The sequence below is a fragment of the Antedon bifida genome, chromosome 11, assembly GCF_963402885.1.
Source record: "Antedon bifida chromosome 11, ecAntBifi1.1, whole genome shotgun sequence".
Classification (NCBI taxonomy): domain Eukaryota; kingdom Metazoa; phylum Echinodermata; class Crinoidea; order Comatulida; family Antedonidae; genus Antedon; species Antedon bifida.
This window is the reverse complement of record NC_136236.1, coordinates 1,521,558-1,534,923: the sequence shown is the minus strand read 5'-3', so window position 1 is coordinate 1,534,923 and position 13,366 is coordinate 1,521,558. Positions and strand designations below refer to the sequence as shown.

Sequence of the window (13,366 nt, the reverse complement as noted above, 5' to 3'; positions counted from 1 at the left end):
TTCCGTGGTTGTTCATGACCGTGTTGGATATTTTTAGTATCATTTACTTACTGATAACTCGACTCTTCGGTGATTGGACAATTAATATTCAACTCTCCTGTTGATTGGTGACTCTGCAATTGCATAAATTACAGTGTTACTATTTCGCGCGGGAATCATCTGGTGCGTCGTGTGAGGAGAGAGCGGTGATTGTTTTTAAAGGAAAAGACTAGCCTAGGAGGCCTAGCCTAGAAAGTGAGTAAGTACGTAAAAACATACACTACTGTAAATTAGAGAAGACAGTAATAATTAATATCATTAGATATGCATGTTAATTGTTTTGGTAAATCTTTCAATTATTACTTTAAAAAACACGACTCTTTCTTTGAACCCTGCCTGCCCCTACTCCTGGCTGGGCCCTACTACTACTACTACTACTAGGGCCTAGGCCTAGGCTAGTAGGCCTAACTAGCCTAAAGACTTAGGCCTAGGCTATTAGTATTAGTAGGCTAGTACTCGTATCGTAGCTACATGATCCAGGCTATCCTAGCTAGTAAATGTATTAATATCAAATAGTATGCATGGCTTTTATTAAGTTTTATTTTTAACCTGATGATAGGCTAGGTCTAGTATTAGTAAATTAGCACCTATCTATCAGCACAAATATAGTGTAGCCTGGGCTATAATAAATATTTTTGCAGGCCTAGACTGATTAATGCACTAGGATGGTGGCCTGTCAGTCGAGGTCACTACTAGTACTACTGCCTTTTCTACCAGACCAAGATCTGGGATCAGGAAAATTGTATTTTAAATTTTTTTCTGCAATAAAATTGTCACTGCGCAATGATTAGGACTAGGTCGATCATCTTTACTGACCATTTAAGATTTTTTTAGTAGCCTAATCTATTGATTTTTACAGCATGTGATGACACAATGCTGGTTTTCTAATGGAAGTATCCTTAGCCACAGTACCTGCCTGGCCCTGGGTAGTTAGTAATAGTAGTAGGCAGTCAGTTTCTTCTGAGTATTCAATTTTGACAGGCTCAAAAGATATGACAATTGACACGCCTATTATATAAGTATGGTCATTCTGTCAAACATCTATATATAAATTATGGTTAATTCTGACATAGGCGAATACAATGGAAAATCTCTGCCTTGGATACCTGATCTATCTCAGATGTACCACGAAACGTAGAGTGATAACATTAGTTTTCAGTATTACGCTATTGTTACATTTTTGTTTTTACGACAAAATTTAGCATTTCCTTTCGAAATTTGTGGATATCACAAGGTAATTTTCACACACTCGCGCTGTTCAACTGGCTTCCGTGTCCCGTGACTTCCCGCAAAATTGATCGTGAACTACTAATGCAATATTCATTTGTTATAGATATGCAACCAATCAATTATATTGATTAAAGGCATTTACTTTACGTGAACTACAATTTGTTTTTAGTAATTTAACTTATTAAGGCCTTTACTTTTATGTGAACTACAATGTGATTTTAGTGATTCAACTGAATCGTGAACTACAATTTATTTGTTTTAGATATTCAACTAATCAATTATAAAGGCCTTTACTTTATGTGAAATACAATTTGTTTTAGTAATTTAACCAATTATTTATGCTATTTATTAATCACTTAATTAAATTTAGGTGCGATTCAATGTTACTATAGGATTCAGTCATATGGGTGTCAACCGAGCCTCAATTTCCTGAGGCGTTGGTCATGTTTTCGAGAACCATTCGGGTACACCCACTAGAGGGTACGCGAGCAAACCCTCTAGTTCTTTAAATTTTCTTAGCTCTTATGGTGAGGGCTGCAGTGTACTCTATTTTTCAAAATTGTCTTAGGTCAGCCCCAGGGGGAGGGGGTTGATCATGGGGGTTAGTTCCTCATTTACAATTTTCGCACCTCCCTAGACAGCAACCAGGCTACGCCTCTGCAGAAAAAAAATATGTAAAAATACTAATACAGTGAATGTATTTTAAAATATGAGTCATCCTGATAGTTGCCATTTCTGGCATTATTATGCTTTTTGGCATTATTTAGAGGCCCACAGCATCTGGCATAATGCCGCGGCATTATTTAGCCGTTTTTAGCATAATATGGCATAATTTTGTGTTTTTTGAACAACCAAAAAAAATAACATACCACAGAACAAGAATAATATTTTGTTTAATCTTGCAATTTCGTATATCACCTTACACAATATATCTTACAAACAGGTCTGTCAGTTTTTTTCCGTACAATAGTTCCTCTATCCTTTCATTTCGGACTCAATCAACTCTTCTGATAGGAAGCCTGCTCACAAACTACCGTGTGTGAGATAGGCAGCACAACGAAACCGAAGAGGCTATTTCAGGATTATGCAGGTTATTGGATCCCAGAATTGTAGAGACAATTCAATGAAAACATAACAGGTTTTTTTGTTTTTTCAGTTCATAATTATAAGCGGCCGCACCCCTACCACAACCCTTAAAAGGGCAGTAACTTAGCAGCTTAGTATCTATCTATTTTATGCTTTTTATCGTATTTTTACTTTTAACTTCCAAAAATCTACTTTTTAAACTTAAGTTTTTGTGCAATAATATGTGTATTCTATTTTTTGATGTTTGTTTATATTTCATATGTATATCTGTTTTTAATTGTACTAATATATATTTGCCAATCTTTAAGAAGAATTTCTATTATTATTTTATATGATAATGGACAAATAAAGCTATTCAGTATTCAGCTCTAATTTAAACAAATTTGTCTCCTAGAGAAATTGTTTCCCATATTTCAAATTAGGTCCCATTTGCATCGTAGCAGCCCTATTTTCCCAAATGTTCTTACCTCAGCCCCACCAGTCAGTGACCATGGTGGGCAGAGGTCCTAGAGACTCTTATACATTTTTATTTCAACTTAAGTGCCATTGAGCAGCTCTATTTTTCAAAATTTCTTAGCCCCAACCATGGTGGGCTGAGGTCCTGGAGACACTTAATAATAATATATGAATAATAATATATATTTTTTATCTCCTATTTTAAATTATAACTGCCATTTTTCGACCATGGTGGGCTGAGGTCCTGGAGACACTTAATATATATTTTTTATTTCCTATTTTAAGTGTTTTAGTGTTGGTGTCATTCACAATTATCATTTTCGCACCCCAGATATTGGGAATTTTTAATTTTAGTTATTACACACAAAACTAAAAATATACATTTTGAATGACATGGGGATACAATTTTAGGCCCTATTTTACAGACGTTTTTTAGACATGCAACCGTTGGTGGTGCTGTTTTTGGGGATTTGGCAATTATTTTTTCCCAATTTATTTGAGACAGGCTACGGCATAATTAAATTTTATCGCTGGCAACGCTGGTATCCTATAATCACATGACACAGTTTGTGTTTTGAGGCACAGTGCAGTCAAGTTGTGGTGAAAAAAATTTGCTTTTTAACACTGTTGTACGTACTAGCTAGCAATAAATATCTAATCGTTATTGATAATAGTTAAGACACTTTTATGTGGTACTGTATTGTGATTTAATTTCATGTTAGCAAACAGTTAATTTGACATTTTACGTTAGCCTATCTACAACTGAAATGGCGGCGCCAAGAGTGCAAATACTGCATCGTCACCGCACTGCTACGTTATGCCAGTTTATGAATGAAGAGGCCTAGTAGGGTTTGTGCAGGGACCATTTTTAGCTAATAAAATGTATTTTATCTGCAGCCTTGTTGAATGAATTATATTTTAAAATATGTGGTGAACATATTTACAACACCTTGGGGCTTTTTTCATTGCAATGTGGTTTGCCTTTTGTTGTACATGTATGCTTTGACACACAACTGAAATATTACATGTTTTTTTTTTTTAGATTTTCAAGAACATGGCAGAGTTTAAGTAAGTATACATACTATACTGTGGGTTCTATTTGAAATGTTACTTCTATGACAAGAAATCTGCCTTACATCTGCTTACTGGACATTTCTGTAAACTGAAAACAATAAATACTGTATTTATTGAAAATTTAAGTGAATAATTTTCTCATGAATTTTTATAACGATAATATCAGCTTATCTTGTTGACTAATATGTACATAGCATCAAGGTTTATCCAATATTTCTGTTATACTGGACTACGTGATCTATTCTTTTAAATTAAAGACTATTGACCAATAACATTTTCTACAATTTACCAGATTTCTGAGAACAAAATGTTCAAAGGTAATTTTTCATTGCAACCCTCTATTTTTCCCACATTTTCACTTGCATTTGTATTAAAATTGATGAATTTCTGTGTAGTGTTCTGAACTTTCTATAACAATAACCTAATCACCTCTCCTGCTTGTGTGAGTTTGTAGTGAAGTGTGTGCACTTAAACCTATTGAGTACCCAAACATCATTATTCCTAGATTGTTATGTCTATGTGATCTTCAAAATCTAATCATTTTGACATTTGGTAATACCTAAAATGAATCAATGTAAACTTTTTATTTGTAAATACAAAATAATGAATGTTTGTGTGTTAAGTGGATAAAAACCACTTTAATACTTTTTGGATATGTACTTTTTTTGTTTGTTTTTTAACATCAATTTGTGTCTTGAACATACTGTACCCTACATCTATGCTGCTGTCAACTCTTTCAAAATTAAATTTCCCAAATATTGGATTCTCAACCAAAATCAGAATATTCATCCAAAATTCTTTCCAACTTTTAAAATTGCATTTAGATAGGTAGTTTAGTCTAGCCCAAGAGTCTCCAGTTTTTTTTAACTATGTTTTACTAATTTATCATTTCATTTATTCAGATAATTTTTTTTAGTCTTTTTTTAAACCTACTAATGACCATTATTTGACATTAAATTTAAAAGTTTTTATAATCGACTAACACATTGTTGTACAACCAGGAAAATTCAGAGGTCAATAAGTCTGTAGGCTACAGATTTCCATATTATTTATTATTATATTATTTCCAAATCCATACTTTTATATGTTTACTATTATTATTGTTTGTTGTTTTTGCAGTTTTTATTACATGCTTAATTATATCCTCATTGTCAACTTTCCCAATACCAGAATTTTCTCTATTTTCTCTACTATTAAAACCACATTCGGAACTTACCAGACATATTAAGCCAGCCCAAAGGTTTTTATTATTGGGAGAGTTGACTTTACATGCATAATTCATGTTCAGACAACCCCTAATGTTGGTATTTATACCTACCTGGTTATATGGATGGTTAATTTTCTAAAAATAATTGTACAAATGTTCATAATTCATTTTTTATTTTGCAGTAGTGAGGAGAAGGTCGGTTTAAGTTCTCTTGATGAGGATTCAGGTCTTCCAAGAAATTTGCCCAAAAACCAGGAACCTCGGTAAGTTATTGGATACTTTGTAACGTTGAGAGCTAATGAAAAGTATATATTATACAGTTATTTTACATTCACAATGTCATCAATAATAAATTTGTGTTTATTTACTGTAGATAACACACTAATTTTCAGTAAGTAAATATAAAATGTTATTTAAATTAAAAGTCTTGATTGCTCTTGACTTAGTTCAGTGGTCATGTGGCTTGGTGCATGGATTTTTGGATCAAAATAAGTAATAATAATAAATTTATATTGCACCCTTTTCATAAATAACTTACTTTGACCCTATTACAAAGCTTGTTTTATATACATTTTATACACTAAATATTGTCATCCTCTAATTGGTATACTGACTGTATAATTTGATATAATATAAGAGTTATTTATATGTGGTTAATATATTAAAATTCAAGCATTTAATAATAAAATGTTTATTGCAATAGCTATCGCTGTGCAATGTAATAGTATCGCTGTGCAATGCAATAGTATCAATGTGCAATGCAATACTATCAATGGGCAATGCAATTGTATCGATGTGCAATGCAATAGTATCAATGTGGAATGCAATAGAATCGATGTGCAATGCAATAGTATCGATGTGCAATGCAATAGTATCGATGTGCAATGCAATAGTATCGATGTAGTAACTAGTAACTGTATCATTTGTACTGTAATTCAAGTAAATTCTTTAGAATATCACACAAACACTTTTAACCTTGGTTATTCATTTGCTTGGTGAGAATGTTACATTTTTGGGAGGGAGCACATACACCTACATTCTTCTTTTTTTTATATTTCATTTCAATTCATTTATTTTTCAGATCAATTATTATTATAATATAACATGTGCATAGTAAATTATTGCATTGCAGCAATACAGTGACTAAAAAAAAAAATGTATTTATTGCGCAGCGCATCATAACATGCATATTATGCTAATTATTAGGCTTAGTCTACAGTAGGCCGCAGCAAGGCAATGTCTACTGTTAACAAAATTGGCATTGTAAACTGTTTAGTTGACGATTAGTTTTTATTTTACGCCACTCACATTTATTCGATTGTTTGAATTTGACTTTTTCAAAATGAAAAATAAGTTTATTGAATGTGATGAAGTGTGTCAATTTTTAAAATTCAGATGGCCATGTGATGATGCCATAACATACTTATGGTCTAAATTTTGATCTAAATAAGTTAAGTCACTATCCCAGAGTTATAATCGATTAAAATAGGCATATTTTTACACAAATTCGCATTTTCAAGCACACGATTTTTAAAGTTTGACTTGCACGTGTACTGTGTCATTATTTTTAATTCATAATTCATCAAAAATGAAAGGAATAAAGAACGTGCAAAAACAGTCTTTCTAAGCTGCGTACAAGCAGTGTGACAAAATTGCGCGCATCGTTTTTGAGCATTTTTAAACGCGTCTGTGCAAAAAGCCCATCTTCAAAAATTTTGCTGATGATACAGGAAGATGACCCTCAGTTTAAGAAGGCTGTTAGTTTTGAATTTATATTCAATTTAAGAAGTTTAGAAAATCATGTGTAGTTATGTTACGCGACCATATTTTCATTAAACCAAGGTCAAGTTCACAACTACATTATACATGCATCTGCTGGCCAAGTTACAACATAACTAGAGATCTGCGAAGCACAAAAAATGAGCAGAAAAAATGAAAATAGGCTATTGCTCTCTAACCTGCATTCTGACATATACAACTAACATTTTTTATTTTCAGACAACCCATTAGGCTCTACTTTTTTTCTACGTTATCCAATATTCTTACTATTTTCTCAATTTATGTTTTTTTTTGTTTAATCCTATATTTTAAACCTGGTTATTATCTGCTGTAACAGTTAACAAAAATTAATTTGGGGTTTTTTTGTCGTATAGAAATGAGCAAGAACCGGATACTGGTTTTGGGGAGGCAAGTGCGGCTTTCAGATCAGATGCTAGTTCTGAAGAATCAGATGGTATAATCATTGTTTATCAACAGTTGCCAAAAATGACAAGCTCAATTTGTATGACCCAATGTTTTTTTTTACCAACAAATTTTTTGTTTAATTTATTTTTTTCTACTGTATAGTTTTCAGACATAATATTGAATTTAATTAAAACTTTTTTTATTCAGAAAAATGTGAGAAGACTGGTGCTTCGCCAGCTAACAATCTACAACCATCACCAGCCAATACTATACCTGAATGCACAGGTATTTATGTAATTTTTGTGGTCAGTTCATGGGTTTATTTTGGTAGTAATTGTGAGAATAATTAAATTAGCTATTTGTTATCTACTTGGAATTGCTACAATTACGAAGGCAAGTACAACTAATGTATACATTTATTATAGGATGCAGTGCAGAAGTACTGAATGAACATATTTCACGATGTATCCAGCAATTAAGACCTGAATTAAACCAACCTGACATTGGATTTGGAACACAGGTAAATAACAATTTATATAGGATTGAAATAAACTGTGATAATCCCTTTGCAAAAAAGCCGTATACGATCCGTATACGCTGAAAACGTATACGACGTATACGGATCGTATACGATTTCACTGTTTACATTATTTCCACTCTGTTGCTCCACAAAGAGTTGGCGTCGTATACGTTTAGCATACGTAACGTATACGTTGTTTATTCATGATAAGAATATCGTATACGGGACGTATACGAATCATATACGAACAAACTAGGCCATTTTATAAATTATAATAGTAGTAATGAGTAGAATAGAGCTAAATAAAACATTTAAATTGTCATTACAACAAATACGTACGTAGGCCGGCTCTCTGGCCTAGCTAGCACCAGCCACTACTAGTCTAGTAGTATTATTAGTATAGTAGTAGTAGTAGTAGTAGTAGCAGCTAGGACATAAGACCATATTTATTTCTATTTATTAGATAGCCTAGGCTACCGATAAAATTCAAACAACGTTTTTCGCAAGTCAATAAAATACGCTAAACAGGTATACTACTACTAGGTAGGCCTAGAAAGGACAAGACAAGGGGCCATTTTCACGATGTTGTTTGCAGTTTTCCTTTATAAAATATGACAGAGGTCAGTAAGTTCAGCCGCCGACGACGACCGATCGTCGCTCGGTTGCCTACAGTTGCAACTCGTGGTCGACTCGGCTCTCTGGTGGCCAATCATGCATATCATCGGGTACGTCGCGTCGTTCGATCTTCTCAATTCGTCACACCACGTGCGAGCTTTAGGTGGTCAAATTACATCGTTTATGTTAAGCGATATTATTCCGCGACATGTGTTGTAGTATAGTGGAGATGGAGTAACAATACTTTGGCAAATAATGCGGAAGAGGAAAACCATGATCCAAAACAGAAGTGGGATGTGTTGATATGTACATTAACATTATATAATAATTATTATTTAACGATGAATACAATCGGATTTTGAATATGAAGTTGATCACTTCCGTAGAAAAAAATTAAAAAACAAAATTAGTGGTTATAGTAAATACAGTATATCGAATTTCTTTCAATTTTTTACCGGTTAAGCGAACAGATTGAATTGCTTTCATTTATCTCAGCGGTATTTCTGCTTGGTGATTAAGAAATCATAAAACATGTCTTTAAAAAATAACCACCCTCAACTGTAAATAACAAATTAAATAAGTCTACTAAACATTGTTGATTTCCCATGGACCCAACAATACCCCAACTATTTCATTCATAATTGTTTATTTGTAACAGTTTATTTGAAATCCTTGTCCTTTCTTTTCAATTGTGTGATAATTAAATTAGATTGTACATGCTGATGCTGTATATTATGTAAAAAGATGAGTCATGTTTATCAGATTCTTGAAAAAGATCAAAAATGTGTTCTAGTTATATCTTTATTTGGAGTTAGACACGTACTACATTCATTAAAATGATAAACAAATATCCAGCAGCCGTGTGTACAGAGGGGCACAACAAAACTATTAGCTACTAATATTGTACACAATTTATTACATACAATAGTAAAACGTCTATACGTCAATACGTAGTTACGAAGCGGTATCCTCGCAACTAGGCTCATAGTTGTTTACCACTCCAACATATGATATGAATAAAGCCTATCTTATTAAGTATCTCGCGCCCGCGCATATACAACAAAAAGTTACAAAGGTTCACATATTTATATTAACGATTTTTTTTTAATTTACGAATTAAATCAATAAAAATATAATTAAATACCGCTTGGCCTATCAGCGTTTACCAGGGAGATGTAAAATAAGTATTTAACATTTATCTGGTTTTACTACGTTCGCGTACAATTTATCATTTGGATTTTTTAAGTTACAGTATATTTAATATACTGCGGGCCCAATTTAAAAGTTATTTATATATTTCCAAGTACATTATTATTAATTAAAGCACTTTCAAATTAATAACAGCACATTTTGTATGATTCACTTATTAATGGAACGTACCAAAGTAGGTTATGTTAAATTGTATTCATCAGTGACAACTCTAGGAAATTTACAGCAATTAGTTCTGATGCCTAAAATAGTAAAATGCTTTAAAACGTCGGAGCTTCTTTTTTCGTATTTTTGGCTGTTGAATGTTTTGTTGGCACCCCCTAACTTTGCAACGATGATATCCATAATGCATCGTATTTCCATTTCACCGTTGTTGATTTACTACTAGCTAGAGTAGGTTATTAAAATAATACAATATAACCAAATCTAATATATAGGGGAAAGCTAGCTAGCTTATTTTCACAATGAGTGTACCACAGACTCTTTTCCTTGGCGTATTTTTCCCAGGCCTAGTTACTCTTAGTTTACTAGAGCTGCTGCAGTAGCTAGTTACTGCATGTTCGATCTATACAATTACAATATGCCTATAGCCTAGCTAGCTAGAAGTCATCGAATTTACTATCTACTTTGGCCCACTGTAACTAGGCCTACATCCCATTTTTTTTCCTGTTGGACAACAACACATGATTGAAAATGAATGAAATCTGATCCATCCATGTGATGCATGTATGCATGCAGCACACACAACACAGGCACGTTTTGGGCGAATTTATTTGGATCATTCCATATATATAATAGGGAGTCACATGTATTCTACATTTTTGTTACATCGTAATTTATGGATTTTACTTACTCGTTTTAAATTTAATATACTGCGGGCCCAATTTAAAATTTATTTATTTATTTCCAAGTACATTATAATTAATTAAAGCACTTTCAAATTAATAACAGCACATTTTGTATGATTCACTTATTAATGGAACGTACCAAAGGTAAAGAAATAGCAGAGGGGATAAACAAGACGGAACAGCCTGGGTGGGTTTTTATGCTTGATAGAAAAATAACGTCTTGTAAAATACAGCACCAATTTTTTTCATTAGCGAAAAATATGAACTAAATCATCATAGGGAATTTAATGTACATATACCGACTGAAAAAAAAACAAACAAATTGTACACGAATTACTGCAGTCAAGATGCTCCTGCCATCGTAACGTATGCTATCGTCGTCTTGTAAAAAGAGGGACAGTCCCTTTTCGCTTGGTAATATGATGCAGTTTGTATACGTACACGCGTCGTATCGTAAACGGATCGTATACGGATTGTATACGGATCGTATAATTAGGAAATTGTTTATAAATGATCGTATACGGTTCGTATATGTTTATTATGCGGGCAGGAACTTCCGAATTGGCGTATACGTTTCGTATACGAAATGGACTTCCTATACGAAACATATACGAAACGTATGTAAATCGTATACGTTCGTATACGGCTTTTTTGCAAAGGGATACTCTCATTTAATTTAAATCTTCCTGAAGCAAATAACCAAGCACTTTGTAACAAAATATATGTGGAGTTTATCTTTCAATGAGTGTAAATTCAAATTAGTAATTAAACATTTGGTAAAATTATAAACACACAATATATATAACTCATTGACAATTAAATGAACATATAATAAATCACCGCCCATTATAAGAGATGTCTTCAGTATCAACTATTATTTACAGACTGAACGGAATGAAAGATGTGGACCCCAACCTATAGAGGAAGAACTGTATTATGGCATTCAAGAGGTACAAATATTGATTTACTCTCCAAAATGAAAAAAAATATAGTGGAGCTGTAACTTGGTGGTTAACAAGGTTAAGGGTTTAGGGTCCAATCCAATCCAATCTTTCAACTCCTTTTCATAAAACGCAAATGAGACTTTATTTATAAGCATGATAAACTATAAAATAGTTCATCCATCCTGGAATAGGCAGGTTATTCACTGTTGGATGCGTATGAAATAAAATAAAAAATAACGTGTGTTAAATATGAGGTCTGTTTATTAATTAAATGCATCCATTAAATTATTTTTACAGATTGGCCTTCACAATCTTTGTGGAGTAGAGCCTATAGTAGAAGACCTTCCTTATGGCATTCAAGAGGTATTGTACAAACATAATTTTTAACACTATGAACAATTGTTTAAATTTTATTGGTTTTAAATTAAAATGTTAATTATTTATTTTCTTTACATTTTTTCAGGAGTCAGACTCGTAACTCATTGTTTCTCTACACCTGTCCTCAAATCTTGCCAGTAGTCTTCCATCTTTTCTCCATCCAACCATGAGCACTAAAATGTTTTTCCTTATAACTATTGAAGGAAAAACATTTTAGTGCTCATTGCGAGGGCAGTAGAATGATTCTGCCACATGTCATTCTTACTTGTAAATTTGTAAATTTAATAGAAATATTTGAGAAAAAGCTGCTTTTAAATATTTTGCTATGTTTTTTTTTGTGTGTGCATTATAAGAAAAAAAACCCATAATATTGGGTGTCTAACTCTCCTGAAGCAGCACTGTTTCTTTCAAATCTTAAATTCTTTCCTACTTTAAAATGATGATGATGATTTGCACATTTAAATAGCTTTAGGAGAGTTGTACTGTATGACCTTAAATTAAAGACACATTCCCTACAATTTTTGCCGTTTTGTAAAAAAAATGTGTATATATTACTTTAAAAACATTAAACCAGGTCATTCTTTGTCTTAAAAGTACGTTTTATGGTAATTTATAATAAACAGAGAGAAACAATGCACAACCTAAGTATCTCACGGTGAACGGTCTTTAGGTCTAGCCTAGAAAAGAAAAAAGTTATCGCAATAGGACCATTATAGTATTTATTTTTACATTAAATGTAGCTTGTAAAAAAATTAGAATAGCAATATGCGATCTACCTCAATTTCTGTAAAGTATCTTTTATCAAATTATAAATATTGTTAGTTATGCTTCAAAGCCCAGAATGGTATTAAAGTCCTTTTTTGACCAATACTAAACATTTACAGAAGTTGCATTGACTATGACTATGGCAATGCGTTCCAGTGATTTATTATTGTCAAACTAAATTGTTTTCTCACGGTTAATGCTACTACTGTAGTATCCACTTTTTGTATAAGAATTTTGTTTGTTTATATTAGGTCTCCTCTTAAACTTGTGACTGCGATTTAATTGTTGAAGCCTCAATTCATATGGAAGTTCTTTGATACTATCTATTATGTAATCACAACATTGTTGAATCATATAGAAATCTGATATACACATAATGGAGCTACTGGAGCACCCATATTTTAATTTGCTTAAGTGCTTATTAGTAGATTTAACTGCTGTACTAATTGTGATATACCAAATAAAGAAACAGTTTCAAATAATCCAGTCAAGTGCTTTTATTTGTATTCTCACATTCATATAACAAACGTTGTGTGCAGTAGGCTACTAGCATGTATCGCATCTATAACCAACGCTATTGTATCCCTCGTTGTATGCCCCGTTATTATAAAGGACTAACCATCTGCAGACCAATATGCAAGTAATGCAACTTGCAGAACAAGTAGGCTATTTACATAAATAACTACGTAAACACTACACTAATTAAATGTAATTTATTGTCATCTTTATAAGCATCATATGTACTCCAGGTACCATTGTATGTGGTTTAGTGGTTATAGCGCTCACCCTGTAAGGTCACAGGTTCTTTTGC

The 13,366-nt window shown here is 32.6% G+C and overlaps 2 protein-coding genes across 2 annotated transcripts in view; both read left to right on the top strand.

The window, feature by feature from the left end:
• LOC144855852 (alpha-aminoadipic semialdehyde synthase, mitochondrial-like) overlaps positions 1 to 13,366 on the top strand; it is a 52,945-nt gene that overhangs the window by 26,960 nt on the left and 12,619 nt on the right. The gene's annotated exons all lie outside the window — the stretch shown is intronic.
• Positions 3,375 to 13,011, top strand: LOC144855720 (uncharacterized). Its single transcript, XM_078713635.1, has 9 exons — positions 3,375 to 3,440; positions 3,854 to 3,879; positions 5,275 to 5,355; positions 7,246 to 7,325; positions 7,484 to 7,561; positions 7,702 to 7,796; positions 11,353 to 11,418; positions 11,710 to 11,775; positions 11,876 to 13,011. The coding sequence occupies exons 2-9, from the start codon at positions 3,866 to 3,868 to the stop codon at positions 11,888 to 11,890; spliced, it is 495 nt and encodes a 164-aa protein (XP_078569761.1). The 5' UTR covers positions 3,375 to 3,440; positions 3,854 to 3,865; the 3' UTR covers positions 11,891 to 13,011.